Source organism: Anolis carolinensis, unplaced genomic scaffold (genome assembly GCF_035594765.1).
Source record: "Anolis carolinensis isolate JA03-04 unplaced genomic scaffold, rAnoCar3.1.pri scaffold_27, whole genome shotgun sequence".
Lineage (NCBI taxonomy): Eukaryota > Metazoa > Chordata > Lepidosauria > Squamata > Dactyloidae > Anolis > Anolis carolinensis.
Genome location: NW_026943836.1, coordinates 781,084 through 800,494, shown reverse-complemented (window position 1 = coordinate 800,494; position 19,411 = coordinate 781,084). Strand labels below are relative to the sequence as shown.

General features: G+C 44.6%; 1 protein-coding gene across 1 annotated transcript in view; it reads right to left on the bottom strand.

Moving 5' to 3' along the window:
• hadhb (hydroxyacyl-CoA dehydrogenase trifunctional multienzyme complex subunit beta) overlaps positions 1-19,411 on the bottom strand; it is a 37,874-nt gene that overhangs the window by 1,315 nt on the left and 17,148 nt on the right. The window contains exons 7-15 of the mRNA XM_062966679.1: positions 16,925-17,012; positions 15,681-15,868; positions 13,531-13,711; positions 9,409-9,530; positions 5,600-5,679; positions 4,530-4,577; positions 2,079-2,166; positions 1,222-1,296; positions 121-285 (exon numbers count right to left, since the gene is read on the bottom strand). Of these exons, the coding sequence (XP_062822749.1) occupies positions 121-285; positions 1,222-1,296; positions 2,079-2,166; positions 4,530-4,577; positions 5,600-5,679; positions 9,409-9,530; positions 13,531-13,711; positions 15,681-15,868; positions 16,925-17,012 (1,035 nt within the window). The remainder of the gene's footprint in view (positions 1-120; positions 286-1,221; positions 1,297-2,078; positions 2,167-4,529; positions 4,578-5,599; positions 5,680-9,408; positions 9,531-13,530; positions 13,712-15,680; positions 15,869-16,924; positions 17,013-19,411) is intronic.

The following is a 19,411-nucleotide window of genomic DNA, read 5'->3' as shown; positions in this document are numbered from 1 at the left end:
GCGCTTGGGACGGACTCCCAGAGGCCTGCTGGGAATGCCGGCGAGGGGAGTCAAAGTCTTGGAGCTCTGACCAAGGATGGAAGCCCTCTTGCACACAGAGGAGGGCAGCCGACCCCTTACCTGCCCCCCAGCAGCGCACGCGGCCACCAGGCCGAACTGTCCTCCCTCCTTCTTCAGCCGGTGGGCAGTCGTCATGACCAGGCGGCACCCAGTGGCCCCGAAGGGGTGTCCCAGCGAGAGGGACCCGCCCCAGGTGTTGAACTTCTCCAGCGGAGGGGCCCCGACCTACAAGCAGGAGAACAGGGGGAAAGTGTGAGTACTGCTTTGAGGAAGCGACTCTACTCCACCTGCAAATAAGCGAAGGAACAAGATGGGAAGAAGGCAGCCTTGGGAAGAACATTGAGAGAACCATTGAAAAGACATTTCCAGGTTGGTGAATACAACTAGGAAGAAATCATGGAATAGGTGATGTCTGCAGCAGGAATAATTTATGCTCAGAGATGGAAGGAATCATTATTCCAGGCATGGGCAAACTTGGGCCCTCCAGGTGTTTTGGACTTCAACTCATTCATATGCCTATGTTTGATGTTTTTATAGTTTTAATGGTTTTAATCTACAGTTGTATGTATTTTATTTAGATATGTGATATATTTTTATATATTTGTAAGGCATTGAATTTTGCCATTTATTATGTTGTAAACCGCTTTGAGTCCCCCCAGGGGTGAGAAAAGTGGTATAGAAATGCAGTTAATAATAATAATAATCATCATCATCATCAATGTTGCCATCCCAGGTGACAGTCGCATTGACGAAAAACAACAGGAAAAACTCAGCCGCTATCAGGACCTCAAGATTGAACTGCGAAGACTCTGGCAGAAACCAGTGCAGGTGGTCCCAGTGGTGATGGGCACACTGGGTGCCGTGCCAAAGGATCTCAGCCGGCATTTGGAAACAATAGACATTGACAAAATTACGATCTGTCAACTGCAAAAGGCCACCCTACTGGGATCTGCACGCATCATCCGAAAATACATCACACAGTCCTAGACACTTGGGAAGTGTTTGACTTGTGATTATGTGATACGAAATCCAGCATATCTATCTTGTTTGCTGTGTCATATTAAAATAATAATAATAATAATAATAATAATAATAATAATAATAATAATAATAATAACTCCCACAATTCTTAACAGCCAGCCAACCTTTGCCCAGCCTTACCTTAGACTTCCGGCCCATATAGTTCTGAGCAAACCAATCCGAATCCATCGCCTTCATATTTGCTAAGATTTGCCCCTAAAAAAAGGGGAAAAGAAAGTGGCAAAAGTCAGATTATGAACTGAAAGGACATGAGGAAGGATGCAATGGGATAACAAAGCTCAAGAGATGCTGCGTCCTGCTCTTTCCCTTATTAAATGCACAGCCAGAACTGCACAGTGGACTGTCAGCGCAGCAGTAGTTGGATGGAATCAGTGGAACGCAGAACAAAGTGACAACCGAGACATTAGTAAAACTATATACAAAGTTTTACTGTAAGCAGTAATAATCAATACAAACAAGCTTCCAGACAATGGACGAACACACGACTCGACTCAACTCAGAACTGATGCAATCAGCAATGCACACACACTTGTGTCTGGACACTCCCTGGTTCCAGCCACACATCAAGGTCATCACAGCTTCTTAGTAATTAACTCTTTCCAGACTATAGTACACTCTGGATGATGCAATCAGTATGCAATACAGGATAGACACAAATTTCATTCAAACACTACCAATACACAAATCCCACATTAACATGGGCAAGGGCCAAAGTGATGGAGGGAAAGCGAAGAGAATGGGGGGCTGGCTATAAGACTGGCTATAAAACAGGCCTGGGCCAACTTCAGCCCTCCAGGTGTTTTGGACTTCAACTCCCACAATTCCTAACAGCCGGTAGGCTGTTAGGAATTGTGGGAGTTGCAGTCCAAAACACCTGGAGGGCCCAAGTTGGCCCAGGCCTGCTATAAATACATCCCATAACAGTCCTGGTTGGCACAGAGAGTGAGTTCAGGGTGCTTGTCTTGGGAAGCACTTACCGCAAAGGCTTCATGAAACTCGAAGACGTCGATGTCGGCCATGGTGAGGCCGGCCCGCTCCAGCACTTTGGGGGTGGCGTAAGTGGGTCTGGCGGAGAAAAGGGGGGGGGAAGTCCAGCGTTCAGGGCTTTGCTCAGAAATCAAACAACCAAACATGCTTCCGCAAGCGCTTTCGTGGGCTGATCCAACTTGGCAATATATAATAATAACTAAACACAGCTGTCTATTCTAAACAATATCTAAAAAATATGCACCACGATAAAGGTTCAAAGCATAGAACACAATATGTATATTAGAGCATCATATACATAATAATGTTAACTATAATACAAATAATAATACAACTGATGACCAGATTCTGTCAGCTGTAGTGGCACACAGTCGTAACTTACAGAGTATAAATATTTATAGACTGCAATCATGTTGGATTATGGTTGTATGTGTATGAAATGTAAATCAAGTGTTTTCTGCTGTTAGGCAAGAGTGTGTGTTTCAGCAATTAAACAGTTAACAGCAGGCTACTTTGACTGACAGCCCGTTGAGCCTGCTGTTGACCTATCAGGCATGATTTCCGGCCTTTGGAGGTCGGAACTTCCTTCGGACTGAGGAATGTGTTCTTATCTCTGTTTTGTGTTGAGCTGTGCTTGCCGAGTGAAGAGGCTAAAGAGAAATGCCAGCTCAGAGCGATGGCTTTTGCTATGCTTTGTAAATATGTAATATAGATATTGAAATAAATGTTTGGACTTCAGACTACGGATGTGTTTGAGTCTGACATTTGAACAGAGGAATTGGTGTGGCAGATGATTGCAACCAATTTCATCAGGGTGCTGGAGCAGATGATTGATGGAGCCTGAAGAAACCCACCCGGCTCGCACCCTGACCCCTCATCCCCACGCCCTGACAAATCATCCAGATTTAAATGCTACACAGAGCAGTTTTCAGTATAAAACATATATCAACAAGACTCCAACTAAAGTTTGTTAGCAACACAGTATGTGTACATTCAGTCTCTCCAAAATGGCATGTAATATGCTGTGAAACTAAATATATCAGTGTACAAATCAACTGGCTCAAACCTGGCTTGGAGTCAAAACAAATCAAAGTCTCTGTAGTCTTGGAGCAGTTCTATAGGACTCCTCAAGATGTAAATGCAGTCAATTAGCCGTGGCTTCAGTTTGTTGACAATAAATTCAGTTTTTCAGAGATAAGCTTCCAAATACGGGAACAGATGTTACAGTCGTTTCCAGTTCCCAGCCAGGAAGCCCGGTCAAATAGATGTTATTTTAGAGTGGCTGGCTGTGAGTCGAAGTAAGCCGTTTACATAAGCCGTTTACTACTGGTTCCCAGGTTTACTTTGTATTATTGTTAACATTATTATGTATATGATGCTCTAATATACATATTGTGTTCTAAGCTTTGAACCTTTATCGTGGTGCATATTTTTCAAATACTGATCCAACTTGGACGTGCATTTCCGCCTCCTCTAACTGGGAACACAACTCCTTCTCTGGGAGATGCATCACCATCAGAGATGCGTCAGAGGACCACAGTGGAACCAAGGGATCTTGCAAGGGGCCGAGAGAGAGCTCGGGGCTTGAGAGATGAGGCAAAGGAGCAAAGGATGCCAAGCAAGAGCAAGCACTAATATGCGCCGCTTGCAAGGGTGGCTGAGACTCCCGTGGAGTTGCATGGACAAAGGCCCCTTGCCCCGAAGGGCTCTGCATGAGGCATTCAGTGCCAACAAACCTTGGCCAAGATCCTGCATCATGCCCACAAAGCACAACGAGATTGCTTACACACTCACTCACACAACCACCAAGCCTCGCCACTTCTGAAGTGTGCTGTCATTTTGCCCAACCAATGAGCACGGACATTCGACAGTCGGACCATTACAACTACCTGAAGATATCTGCCTCGTTAACTGGAGCTAATAGGCTCCCTTCCGCTTTAACAGAGAATTTTATGTTGTTGAAGGCTTTCATGGCTGGGATCACAGGGTTGTTGCATGTTTTCCAGGCTGTCTGGCCACATTCCCGAAGCATTCTATCCTAATGTTTCGCCCACATCTATGGCAGGCATCCTCACAACCTCTGAGGATACCTGCCATAGATGTGGGCAAAACGTCAGGAGGGAATACTTCTAGAACATGGCCAGACAGTCTGGAAAACATACAACCCAGAGAATTTTATGACTGCATAGACCCCCTGACAAATACCTGCAGCCTCCAAGGGTCAGAAAGGAGGGAGGAGGCAAGAGTTCTCCCTTAAAGTAACTTTCTTCAGGAGACCTCCCATTTCATGCTATTACAACACCACCTTGAGCAGCACGGCCAATCTTTCCTCGGATTCCAGCACCGGACTTGGGTTCCTCCTTGATGGGAGGCCTGCAGGCAGTGCTTGGAAGGGAGGCCTGAGCCAGGAAAACCACTCAGAATTGGCCCCTCTCACTTACCCGAGGAGGAGCTGGTCCTTTGGGTCCTGGGAGACATAGACGAAATCCCTGAACAAGAGGAGAGAGAGACAAAGAGATCAGGCTAGGCCGAGAGAGTCTGGGACACACAGGCAAGGCAGGCTACGCTTCCCCATGTTGTGCTTATGCAGACTGACCAAAGCAATGCTCGAAGGCTCTGATGATGGCAATGTTGAAGGCTCTGGCTCTGAATTGTCAGAGAGGCTGCAGGCTAGCGAGGAAAAAGAAACTAATGATAAGGGTGACTTTTCACAGGATTTAGAACATCAACAAGCTCCAGGTGTTTCAGGCAGCGAGTCAGAGGAATCTTCCTTAGATAGAGATACAAGGTTAAGGTTAAAGGTTCTTCGCCCCAGACGTTCCCTTAGAATAGCTGGCAAATGCGTGGGAATTCAAGGGCAGAGAAATGCTTTCTTGGCTTGTAAACATGGGAAAATATAGGAGAAACAGAGAGAGATTTCAGACAAAGCAACGTTGATTTTTGGAAGCACATCTCCTGCCTTGTCTAAGCTCATGGAAAAGGATTCTCGTTTATGTTCATGCCTGGAAACTGTGTTTTGGATTTTACTCTGAAGTTCATGGTGCTTGATTTTCAGGATTAATTTCCTATATCACAGACTTGGATTTATATTCTGCAAATTGCTTTTACTTTTGGATTATATTGCTTTTTATTGATTGCCATTGCATTTGGATGTTTGCTCTTTATTTATTCAGACTTTGCTATCTTTTATCAATAAGCTGTTTAAACCTAGCCTGCTGTGGTGGAGTGTGTTTTAAGAGCAAGGTGAACCAGCACTGAGGTGTAACAGGACACTGTATTGTCCATCATTTTATTTTGTGTATCGTTGGAATGTTTTAAGTTTTTGTCAAATATGTTGTGTTGTTGTTTCGGGCTTGTCCCTGTTGTGAGCTGCCCCGAGTCCCTTCGGGGAGATGGGGCGGGATATAAAAATAAAATTTATTATTTTATTATTATTCCTTAGCCTGAACTAAGTGTCACTTCCGCAAGAAGAGGAGTTTTACGACTGCATGGGACCCCCGACAGTGCTCACCTGAGGTAGGCCTTTGGTTTGTAGCCCATGGCCAAAGCCTTCTCTTCGGACATCAGGAGGACCGCTGAGGCACCGTCTGTCTGAAAAAGACAGCCCAGCACAATCAATCAGGAAAGAAGGAGACTAATAATAATAATAATAATAATAATAATAATAATAATAATAAACTTTATTTATACCCCGCCACCATCTCCCGGCGGTGACTCGGGGCGGTTTACATGGGACAGCGACCCAAACAGCATACAGACAAAATATAAGCAACATAATACAAATCATAATATAAAAAATATAAAACAGTAATACAATATATCAATTAAAACAACAATACAAGGATAAAAAATTGAATTTAAAACACATAAATACTAAGACCGTAATTAATACAGGATAGATTTTAAAAAACCCTCTGGGGCTGATTAATTAATGACTGTATCTCCCAAGGCCTGCCGAAACATCCAAGTCTTCAGTTGGGAGCCAACCTGAGCCCCAATCTCCAAAGACATGGCGGCATCCTATGGGATGTGCATCCAAGGGACTCGAGGGCTTTCATGGCCAGAATCACAGGGTTGTTGTATGTTTTCCGGGCTGTATGGCCATGTTCCAGAAGCATTCTCTCCTGACATTTCGCCCACATCTATGGCAGGCATCCTCAGGCCCCTTCCTTTTCCCCCTCAGCCGCTTAAACAAAGAAATACTAAAATCTGTAGTTCCTCCACCTGTGTAGACAAAAGAACTGTACCTGGGTGGTTGATTGATATTTCAATTGTTGTAAATTCTTGTTTTATAGTATTACTGTTTTATCTTTTATATTGCAAATTGTATTTATGCTATGGTTTTTGCTCTATTGTATTGTTCGGACCTTGCCCCATGTGAGCTGCCCCGAGTCCCTGCTGGGAGATGGTGGCGGGGTATAAATAAAGTATTATTATTATTATTATTATTATTATTATTATTATTATATTATTATTATTATTATTATTATTATTATTATTATTATTATTATTGCTGCTACTACCAAATCCCAGAGAAACCCCACATAAAAATAACATTAAAACCTAACATCAATTTAAAGCCTAACATCAGTAAATTAAACCTAACATCAATAAATTAAATTACATGTAGTCAAACAAAATTATATAATAACATAAAATCCAAACAAACATCCACATTAATTTACAACAGCCAACTAGAGTTCACAGTGTGGGTTGGTTATGTGGTCAAACCATGATCCAGACAGGTAAATCTATTATGAGAAGGAAATGACTTGGGCAAAAGAGATTGTGATGTAGTTGTAATTGGAAGAAACGGCAAGAGTAAACCAATAACTCTCAGGGATTCCTTTCTGGCTTTCTGGATAACATTGTACAGAACAAAAGCATTCCTTGCTCAATAGCTGCAGCAAAACGAATCGCAGCCACATCCTGGCAAACTGTGGGCCGGGCTGTGGCGCAGGCTGGTAAACAGCTGCTGAAATAAATCACTCTGACCATGAGGTCATGAGTTCGAGGCCAGCCTGTGGCGGGGTGAGCACCTGTCAATTAAAAATAAAATATAGCCCCTGCTCGTTGCTGACCTAGCAACCCGAAAGATAGTTGCATCTATCAAGTAGGAAATAAGGTACCACTTATAAAAGTGGGGAGGCAAGTTTAACCAATTTACAACGTTGGAATGAGGAAGTGCTGTCAGAGTGGATGATGAAGCAGCTGCTCCCCCTGTGGCCAGAATCGAACATCCCCTCAGGAGAAGGTTAAATTGCCTCTGTGTCTGTCTTGTCTGTTGTCTCTGTCTCGGTTTGATGTGTTTATGGGCATTGGATGTTTGCCCTGTATGTGTATAATGTTATCGGCCCTGAGTCCCCTTCGGGGTGAGAAAGAAGGGCGGAATATAAATACTGTAAATAAATAAATAAATAAATAAACTGCACCACTGTAGTGTCTCAGAGACCCCCGAGTCATGACCCCGTCGTCATTACGGAGCAGACCGAAGAAGAGATGGGGTTTTTGCCATTTCCGCTTGATTCCGTTCCTTTCCAGATGCCCCCTGTTGACAGTTCTAGCCCACAGTTCATAAAAAAGGGCCTTGGCTCTCAGCCCGGTTCTCCAGAGAATGTTAGTTTTGACCGCAGATTGTTTTGGGAGGCTTCGCGCGCAGAAAAGCAGATTTCCAGAAGGAGCGCTCGTTTAGCGGAGAAAGCAAGCGTTAATTAAGCTGGTTCCCTTGAGGGTTTTCAGGGAGGACTGCATCTGGCAAAGTTGTTGTCTTGGGTCATTTTCCCTTGGGAAAGAGTTCAGACACCTGGCTGAGGAGGAGAGCAAAGTCCCATAAAAGTTCTGGGCACCAAATAGATTTTGCGGTGTTCAACATGTCAGTTGAGGAATTCACATCAACTCTAGTTCTGCAGCGTGCTACTCTCGAGTAGACCAGCGTTGCGTCTCGTCTCCTTGTCAAGCCTGGACAGCGTTTCAGCTTTACACGACTAACTTTGCCTTGCCTTGCATCCTAGCCTCGGATTCGAGCCCTGGAACTCTTGACAGCTCCTGCCTTAATCCCCACTCAAACAGCCTAAAGGTTTGAGTGTGTTTCGGTTATTGGATTTTAAATTTTCAGCTCTAATACTGGACATTTCATATTACTGGACTATATTTGACCTTTCCTGAAAGGTCTACTGCTGGACTATATACTCTGCTTATTTTTAGTTGTCTCCTTTATTTCCTTATTAAAGATATTAGACTGTTTATTGGCCTTCGTGTCTGATTCCCAGTGCTCACGCTGCCTAAGGTGTTACAACCATCTACCGATAGCCTGCAAGGTAGCGCCAAGAACCCAAGCACCTAAACACAGTGCAACAGTTAAATTGAAAAGAAGTGCATACAAAAAAATGCAGATTGCATTTCTTGCCCTCTGGGACCCAAAGGCCCAAAACATCCCAGCAAAATAGCTCAATTTTGTGTGTTATCTCCCTGTCCTGAGGCTCAACCATGCCATGACAGGTGGCACTTATTTATTTATTTATTTATTTACAGTATTTATATTCCGCCCTTCTCACTGCGAAGGGGACTCAGGGTGGATCCCATTACACATATAAGGCAAACATTCAATGCCTTTAACATAGAACAAAGACAAGACAAACATAGGCTCCGAGCTGGCCTCGAACTCATGACCTCTTGGTCAGAGTGATTTGTTGCAGCTGGCTGCAGCTGGCTGGCTGCTCACCAGCCTGCGCCACAGCCCGGGCTCATTTCTGGATGAAGTCATACTGAAATGCTCATATGGAAATGGACACAGAAGAGTCAGGGTTCTAGCCACGGTTCCAGGGCAACGGTGACTCTGGGACAGTTCAAGAGCCACAACATTTCATAGAATCATAGAATAGTAGAGTTGGAAGAGACCACATGGGCCATCTAGTCCAACCCCCTGCTAAGAAGCAGGAAATCGCATTCAAAGCACCCCCGACAGATGGCCATCCAGCCTCTGCTTAAAAGCCTCCAAGGAAGGAGCCTCCACCACGGCCCCGGGGAGAGAGTTCCACTGTCGAACAGCCCTTCTCACAGTGAGGAAGTTCTTCCTGATGTTCAGGTGGAATCTCCTTTCCTGTAGTTTGAAGCCATTGTTCCGTGTCCTAGTCTGCAGGGCAGCAGAAAACAAGCTTGCTCCCTCCTCCCTATGACTTCCCCTCAAATATTTGTACATGGCCCTCATCATGTCTCCTCTCAGCCTTCTCTTCTGCAGGCTAAACATGCCCAGCTCTTTAAGCCGCTCCTCATAGGGCTTGTTCTCCAGACCTTATTCCGAGGGGGAAAGGTGTGCCTTACCAGGAAAGAGGAGTTGGCAGCCGTGACGGTCCCGTAAGGCTTGACGAAAGCGGCCTTCAGCTTCCCCATCTGCTCCACCGAAGACGGGCGGACGCCGTTATCCTTCACAACCGTGTCTCTGCCTGCGAGAAAGGAGAGAGAGGCCTGTGCCTGAAGCATGGCTCACTACAAGTCCGGCCTTCCATGTCTCCACGGCCGCTGACCACTGCGGGATAGTTCTGCCCACTCAGCCTCTCCCTTGGGTCTCGGGCAGGCAGAGATTGTCCACGACCAGGACAGCACGGCCAATGGTAGCCAATAGCCATCCCAAAGGGAGCCCAGACAATCCCGTTCAAAAGGATTCATTTATTCATTTATTTATAGTATTTATATTCCGCCCTTCTTTCTCACCCCGAAGGGGACTCAGGGTGGATCACAATGTACACATACATGGCAAACATTCAACGCCATTAGACATAGAGACAGAGACAAAGAAAGAGAGACAATTTAACATTTTCCAGCTCCCAGCTTCATGCATTACTGTTTTATCTGTTTCATATTGTGCTTGTATTATGTTGCTTATATTTTGTCCTTATGTTGTTTGGGCCTCTGCCCCATGTAAGCTGCCCCGAGTCCCCACGGGGAGATGGTGGCGGGGTATAAATAAAGTTTTATTATTATTATATGAGGGTGTGCTCGATTCCGGCCACAGGGGGAGCTGACGCTTCGCCATCTACTGTGACACTGAGTCCTTGATGGAGTACTTCCTCATTCCTTTCCTCACGCTGGACAATTTTTATGGTATTGTAAATTAGTTAAACTAGCCTCCCCACATAAGCGGTACCTAAATTTCCTACTTGATAGATGCAACTCTCTTTCGGGTTGCTTCGGTCAACAACAAGCTGGGCTATATTTAATGGTTGGGCGCGCAATCCGACCTGGGCTGGCTTCAAACTCATGACCTCTTGGTCAGTAGTGATTTATTGCCGCTGGTTACTAACCAGAAGCAGTATCTGTTTATCTACTCAGATTTGCATGTTTTCGAACTGCTAGGTAGGCAAGGGGCTAGGGCTGACAGATGGAAGGGAGTGTCATGGTTTGCAAAGATACTAGAAGTGTGTTAACTGGAAAATCAAATGCATGGAGCTGATTGGCTGAGTTTGCAAGGACCTGTGGAATTCTTTTGTAACTGTTGCTGTCCTGCTGCTGGAGAACCGGTTTGAACACGCTTCTGTGATCTTCACTGAAGCAAACTTATGAGTAAGAAAGAACTGCTGATTTCTGTAATCCAGGGGTCCCCAAAGTAAGGCCTGGGGGCCACATGCGGCCCATCAAAGCCATTTATTCGGCCCCCGCAGCGCATGCCTTTTGCCGTCTCCTCCCTCACCCGGTGCATGCCTTCCAGAGCTTTGCTTGTTTATAATGGCATTTTAATTATTATTTCATTAATAATTAATTATCAAGGGGCTGCTTTGCTAATGCTTTTGGTGCACAAAGGCAGAAGGGGGCTGGACTAAATGGCCCAAGGGGTCTCTTCCAACCCTCTTTATTATTATTATTGACACAAAGACACAGTATAACACAGCAAACAAGATAGATATGCTGGATTTCGTATCACAAAATCACAAGCTCCCAAGCGTTTAGGGCTGTGTGATTTTATTATTATTATTATTATTATTATTATTATTATTATTATTATTATTATTATTATTATTAAGGCTGGGTGGCCATCTGTAAGGGATGCTTTGCTTGTGCTTTTGATGCACAAAGGCAGAAGGGGGGTGGACTAAGTGGCCCAAGGGGTCTCTTATTTATTTATTTCCAATATTTCTATCCCGCCCTTCTCACCCGAAGGGACTCAGGGCGGCGTACAATTGGCAACAATTTGATGCCGACACATCATTAAAAACAACAACATATAAAAATGTATTACAACCAATTAAATCTATATATATAAAAGAGTGATGGCATCAGGGCAGCGGACAAAACAACAAAACTACAGGCCCCCCAACCTCGAAATTTGACAACACAACCCATCATTCACGGCTCTAGGTTGATACAACAAAAAGAAAAGAAAAATAAAGTCCTAATTACAGGGAGAGGAATAATAGTTTTTATCCAATTGCTGCCAGTTTGAAGGCTAAGCTCCGCCCACTTGGTCTCCTAGCAACCTACTCAGCCCAGGGGACAAGCAGAGTTAGGCCTCACTTAGGCCTCTTCCACAGATTATCAGATTTTAACTGGATTATATGGCAGTGTAGACTCAAGGCCCTTCCACACAGCTATATAACCCATTTAGAATCCTATATTATCTGCTTTGAACTGGATTATCTTGAGTCATATAATCCACTTCAGTGTGCATACTAAACATAAAGACAACCATACAACAGACATTCAATACCACCACTACCTCAACAATTTCTCACCAACAGCACCAGACTTCGCCACAGCAATGCGTGGCCGGGCACAGCTAGTACAGTATAAAATATAAAACATAAAACATGCTTAAAATCCATTCGTCCAACCCTCTTTATTATTTTTATTATGATTATTAACATTGAGACTGTATTTGTTCCCGTTTGGTTTTTTTTTTACTTCAAAATAAGAGATGTGCAGTGTGCATAGGATTTTGTTTATAGGTTTGTTTGTTTTTTCAACTATAGTCCGGCCCTCCAACGGTCTGAGAGACCGTGAACTGGCCCCCAGTTTTAAAAGTTTGGGGACCCCTGCTGTAAGCAACCAGAGGGACTATTGTAAATACCACTGTTCTGTTGATCTTTTGGATTTAGTAAAAGTTCCTGTGTTATATGTTCTGCAAAGCTGAGTGGTGCATCATTCTGCAGGGTGTCTCTGGGCTCACGGGCACATGTAAAAGCCTCCATTTATCATCCACAATCCCCAACAGGAAGCTCATCCCTGTCTCGCAGACTCGAACTGCCAACCTTCAAGTCAGCAGTTCAGCAGCACAAGAGTTTGTGTTGTCGAAGGCTTTCATGGCCGGGATCACAGGGTTGTTGTATGTCTTTCGGGCTGTGTGGCCATGTTCCAGAAGCATTCTCTCCTGACGTTTCGCCCACATCTATGGCAGGCATCCTCAGAGGTTGTGAGGTATGGAGAAAACTAAGCAAAGAGGTTAATATATATCTGTGGAAAGTCTAGGGTGAGAGAGGTCAGTGTGAATGTTGTGTAGTTAATCACTTTAATTAGCATTGAAAAGCTTATCTGCTGTCTTCTTCCTGCCTCTGGGGCATCCTTTGTTTAGAGTCGTTAACTGCCCTTGGTTGATTCATGTCTGGAAATCCTCTGTTTTCAGAGTATTGCTTTTTATTTACTGTTCTGATTTTTGAGTTTTTTAATACTGGTAGCCAGATTTTGTTCATTTTCATGGTTTCTTCCTTTCTGTTGAAGTTGTCCACATGCTTGTGGATTTCAATGGCTTCTCTGTGTAGTCTGACATGATAGTTGTTAGAATGGTCCAGCATTTTTGTGTTCTCAAATAGTATTCTGTGTCCAGGCTGGTTCATCAAATGCTCTGCTATGGCTGATTTCTCTGGTTGAATTAGTCTGCAGTGCCTTTCATGTTCTTTGACTCTTGTTTGGGCAAAGCTGCGTTTGGTGGTCCCTATGTAGACTTGTCCACAGCTGCATGGTATCCGGTAGACTCCTGCAGAGGAGAGAGGATCCCTCTTGTCCTTCGCTGACCGTAGCATTTGTTGGATTTTCTTCGTGGGTCTGTAGATAGTTTGTAGGTTGTGCTTCTTCCCAGAGGCAGGAAGAAGACAGCAGATAAGCTTTTCAATGCTAATTAAAGTGATTAACTACACAACATTCACACTGACCTCTCTCACCCTAGACTTTCCACAGATATATATTAACCTCTTTGCTTAGTTTTCTCCATGCCTCACAACCTCTGAGAATGCCTGCCATAGATGTGGGCGAAATGTCAGGAGAGAATGCTTCTGGAACATGGCCACACAGCCCGAAAGACATACAACAACCCAGCACAAGAGTTTAACCCATTGTGCCACGGAGGACCCCTTCCCTCTGCTTGGCACTGTGTAACTGTTATGCAATACTTCCCCCTCCAAGGCTTTTATGGGTCACTCACAGGGGAGAAGTGTCCCTCTCTGCGCAGCCACTTACCTGGCACCTTGAAGGGGATGAGGTCGGTGAGCAGGCCCTCGTCCTGAGCCTTCTTGGCCAAGCTGTGGGACCGGAAGGCGTACTGGTCCTGCTCCGTGCGCGAGATGGCAAAGGCTGCGGCCAGGCGGTCAGCGGAGTGGCCCATGGTCTCGCTGGTGGAGAACTCGGCCACCGCAGGAAGCTGGGAGAGGAAGAAAGGACACAGTGAGGGTCAGTTCTTCCCTTGGCAGCCCTTTGAAGAGCCCAACTAGGGAGCGTGACCCCCAACATTTAGCAAATGGAGACTAGAGTGCTCTACACCAGATGTGGGCAAACTTTGGCCCTCCAGGTGTTTTGGACTTCAACTCCCACAATTTCTATAAAATACATACAGTAGAGTCTCACTTATCCAAGCCTCGCTTATCCAAGCTTCTGGATTATCCAAGCCATTTTTGTAGTCAATGTTTTCAATATATTTATTTATTTTACAGTATTTATATTCCGCCCTTCTTTCTCACCCTGAAGGGGACTCATTATATACATATAGGGCAAACATTCAATGCCCATAAACACATAGAACCGAGACAGAGACAGACAGACGCAGAGGCAATTTAACCTTCTCCTGAGGGGATGTTTGATCGAACCGAGACAGAGACAGACAGACGCAGAGGCAATTTAACCTTCTCCTGAGGGGATGTTCAATTCTGGCCACAGGGGGGAGCAGCTGCTTCATCATCCACTCTGACGGCACTTCCTCATTCCAATGTCGTAAATTAGTTAAATTTGCCTCCCCACTTTATAAGTGGTACCTTATTTCCTACTTGATAGATGCAATTATCTTTTGGGTTGCTAGGTCAGCAACGAGCAGGGGCTATTTTTTATTTTTTAATTGACGGGTGCTCACCCTGCCACGGGCTGGCCTCAAACTCATGACCTCATGGTCAGAGTGATTTATTGCAGCAGCTGTTTACCAGCCTGTGCCACAGCCTGGCCCCATATATCATGATATTGGTGCTAAATTTGTAAATATAGTAATTACAACATAACATTACTTCGTATTGAACTACTTTTTCTGTCAAATTTGTTGTATAACATGATGTTTTGGTGCTTAATTTGTAAAATCATAACCTAATTTGATGTTTAATAGGCTTCTCCTTAATCTCTCATTATCAAAGATATTCACTTATCCAAGCTTCTGCCGGCCCGTTTAGCTTGGATAAGTGAGACTCTACTGTAGTATCTTTGCAAACCATGACACTCCCTCCCATCTGTCAGCCCTAGCTCCTTGCCAACCTAGCAGTTCGAAAACATGCAGCGTAGATAAATAGATACTGCCTCTGGTTAGTAACCAGCTGCAATAAATCACTACTGACCAAGAGGTCATGAGTTCGAAGCCAGCCCTGGTGGGATTGTGTGCCTGACTATTAAAAATAGCCCAGCCCGTTGTTGACCTAAGAAACCCAAAATAGAGTTGCATCTATCAAGTAGGAAATTTAGGTACCGCTTATGTGGGGAGGCTAGTTTAACTAATTTACAATACAGTAGAGTCTCACTTATCCAACATAAACGGGCCGGCAGAACGTTGGATAAGCGAATATGTTGGATAATAAGGAGACATTAAGGAAAAGCCTATTAAACATCAAATTAGGTTATGATTTTAAAAATTAAGCACCAGAACATCATGTTATACAACAAATTTGACAGAAAAAGTAGTTCAATACGCAGTAATGTTATGTAGTAATTACTGTATTTACAAATTTAGCACCAAAATATCATGATATATTGAAAACATTGACTACAAAAATGCGTTGGATAATCCAGAACGTTGGATAAGCGAGTGTTGGATAAGTGAGATTCTACTGTACCATAAAATACACAGGATAGAGATTAAAACACACGACATGAGTTTCAAATTCATGTTTAAAATTACACTATAGAATGAACACAGTTGGAGACCTCTTGCACGGCCATGACACAACACTATGCAATCATGGGATTTGTAGTTTGGTAAGTGTGTGATGCTCTTTGGTGGAGATGACGCTCCCACGATTCTGTAGTATTGAGCCCTATCGGTTAAAGTGGTGCCGAACTGCATTAATTCTGGGGTCTAGATGCACCCCATTAACCCAGGAGGAGATGGCTTGGGAATTGGGGGCTCCCTCTCTGTTTACCTCCGGGGTGAAGAAGTCGGGGCGGATCCTGGAGAGCAGGGAGAGGCGCTGGCCGATGCTCTTGGCGCGCGGGAGGCCCAGCATCATCTTCCGCATCTTCCGGCTGTGCCTGATGGGGACGTCCGACATCAGCTCCACCCCGCCGGCCACCACCACGTCCATCTGGCCGGAGGCAATGAGGCCCACTCCTACAAGGGGGGGGGGGGGTCAGAGGGAGGCATGGCCCTTTCCCCGGAAGAAGAGCTCAGCCCCGTCCCCTCTTTCTCCTGCTCACCGCCCCTGAGCAGCTTCCCCATCCCACCCCAAAAGTCCCCTCCCTGTCCCTCTGGCAGCTTTACACGGCAAAACCCCAGGGTGAGAAGCATGAAAGGGAAGGTGAAAGAAAACATGAATTCTCTCTGCAAGATAAATGCAAGATACTTCACTTCGGCAGAAAAAATTGAAATCAAAGATACAGAATGGGGGACGATGCCTGGCTTGACAGCAGTGTGTGCGAAAAAGACCTTGGAGTCCTCGTGGGGAGGAAGGGGAACATGAGCCAGGAATGTGATGCGGCAGCTAAAAAAGCCAATGGGATTCTGTCCTGCATCAATAGGGGAATAGCGTCTAGATCCAGGGAAGTTATGCTCCCCTCTATTCTGCCTTGGTCAGACCACACCTGGAATCACACTGTGTCCAATTTTGGGCACCACAGTTGAAGGGAGATGTTGACAAGCTGGAAAGCGTCCAGAGGAGGGAGAATAAAATGATCAAGGGTCTGGAGAATAAGCCCTATGAGGAGCGGCTTAAAGAGCTGGGCATGTTTAGCCTGCAGAAGAGAAGGCTGAGAGGAGACATGATCGCCATGTACAAATACGTGAGGGGAAGTCATAGGGAGGAGGGAGCAAGCCTGCAGACTAGGACACGGAACAATGGCTTCAAACTACAGGAAAGGAGATTCCACCTGAACATCAGGAAGAACTTCCTCACAGTGAGAAGGGCTGTTGGGCAGTGGAACTCTCTCCCCGGGGCCGTGGTGGAGGCTCCTTCTTTGGAGGCTTTGAAGCAGAGGCTGGATGGCCATCTGTCGGGGGTGCTTTGAATGCGATTTCCTGCTTCTTAGCAGGGGGTTGGACTAGATGGCCCATGTGGTCTCTTCCAACGCTACTATTCTATGATTCTATGATTCTATGATTCTCTCTCTCTGAGTCCAGGAAGTCCCCAGGAGATGTATGAACAAGATCAGTGAATTATTGTGGTCCTACCTGTGGTCATGGCCTGGTTGGAGGAGATGCAGGCCATGGTGACCGTGTGGGCAGGGGTCTTGTCGGAGAAGCCGGCTCCCAGGGCCGCCTGCAGCAGAAGAGAAAGCCAAGAGGATGCAGAGCCATTCACAAGAGGTACCCGAGTGCTTTCCAAGTCACTGCTGGAATGCAACCTCACACTGCTCAGGTCTGCAGTTCTCAATGAGAAGCACATAGATACCCTGTTTCCCTTAAAATAAGACCTCCCCAGAAAATAAGACCTAGTAGAGTTTTTGCTGAATTGCTAAATATAAGGCCTCCCCCAAAAGTAAGACCTAGCAAAGTTTTTGTTTGGAAGCATGTCCGCCGAACAGAACACCAGAGCATGCAGGATCGGTAAATGTACGTACCATAGATTGTTGTACATGGAAATAATGGTAGTCACAAGAAATTCTTGATAGGATTCACAGTTTGTCTGCTTATGCTGGTTTGTGATGACAACTACTGTACAGTATATAATAAATGTTCATTTTTTTTGTTCAGTGTTTCAAATACAGAATCTATCAATAGCATCCCAAAAGGCCATCAGTTCTGACAATGAAAGGTATGTGATATCTTTGCATCCGTGCTTTTGAGAATACAGCTTTTCTACATCGAGTAAAGCAAGTTGTATTTGCTACATTGGTGTTGCCAATGCTATATTGCACTTTGTCCATTTCAACTGTGAAATTACCTTCCCCGTTTCGGCCCATTTCGGCACATGTTGCACTTTGCCTGGGTTCTATGAATTAGTCTCCAGTGTTAATATTGTATGTTTTATGTTGATTTTAACGATTGTTTTTTACTGTAATTGATGTTTTTATTGGATAACTGTTTTATTGCTGTGTTTTGATATTTGATTGTTTTATCGGGCAAGGCCCCATGTAAGCCGCCCCGAGTCCCTTCGGGGAGATGGGGCGGGGTATAAAAATAAAGTTATTATTATTATTATTATCAACACAACGACGTTGTATGGCACAGCAAACAAGATAGATATGCTGGATTTCGTTTCGCAAAACCACAAGTCGAACACTTCCCAAGTGTCTAGGACTGTGTGATGTATTTTCTGATGATGTGTGCAGATCCCAGTAGGGTGGCCTTTTGCAGTTGGCAGATGGTGATTTTGTCAATGTCTATTGTTTCCAAATGCCGGCTGAAATCTTTTGGCACAGCACCCAGTGTGCCCATCACCACCGGGACCACCTGTACTGGTTTCTGCCAGAGTCTTTGAAGTTCAATCTTGAGGTCCTGATAGCGGATGAGTTTTTCCTGTTGTTTTTCGTCAATGCGACTGTCACCTGGGCAACATCAATGATCCAAACCTTGTTCTTTTCCACAACTGTGATGTCTGGTGTGTTGTGTTCCAGAACTTTGTCAGTCTGGATTCGGAAGTCCCACAGTATCTTTGCATGTTCATTTTCCAATACTTTTGCAGGTTTGTGATCCCACCAGTTCTTTGCTGCTGGGAGGTGGGACTTGAGGCATAAGTTCCAATGAATCATTTGGGCCACATAGTTGTGCCTCTGTTTGTAGTCTGTCTGTGCGATTTTCTTACAGCAGCTGAGGATATGATCAATGGTTTCGTCGGTTTCCTTGCACAGTCTGCATTTTGGGTCATCAGCTGATTTTTCAATCTTGGCCTTAATCGCCTTTGTTCTGATGGCTTGCTCCTGGGCTGCAAGGATCAGGCCTTCTGTCTCCTTCTTCAGAGTCCCATTCGTGAGCCAGAGCCAGGTCTTCTATTATTATTATTATTATTATTATTATTATTATTATTATTATTAATTGCCTTTGTTCTGATGTCTTGCTCCTGGGCTGCAAGGATCAGGCCTTCTGTCTCCTTCTTCAGAGTCCCATTCGTGAGCCAGAGCCAGGTCTTCTATTATTATTATTATTATTATTATTATTATTATTATTATTATTATTATCAATTGCCTTTGTTCTGATGTCTTGCTCCTGGGCTGCAAGGATCAGGCCTTCTGTCTCCTTCTTCAGGGTCCCATTCGTGAGCCAGAGCCAGGTCTTCTATTATTGTTATTATTATTATTAGTATTATTATTATTATTAATTGCCTTTGTCCTGATGTCTTGCTCCTGGGCTGCAAGGATTAGGCCTTCTGTCTCCTTCTTCAGGGTCCCATTCGTGAGCCAGAGCCAGGTCTTCTCCTTATCAGCTTTTCCTTCAATTTTGTCAAGGAACTTTCCATGCAGTGTTTTGTTGTGCCAGCTGTCAGCTCTAGTTTGTAGTGCGGTTTTCTTGTACTGGTTTTTTGTCTGCTGTGTTTTGAGGAGTTTCTGATTTTTGACTTCAATCAAAGCAGGTTCTTCACTTTGCTTGACATATTCTGCCAGGGCAATTATTATTATTATTATTATTATTATTATTATTATTATTATTATTATTATTATTATTGATGTGGCTGCATCTGACAACAACCTGGAAAATCCCTGGACTGTGGGCCTCAAAGAT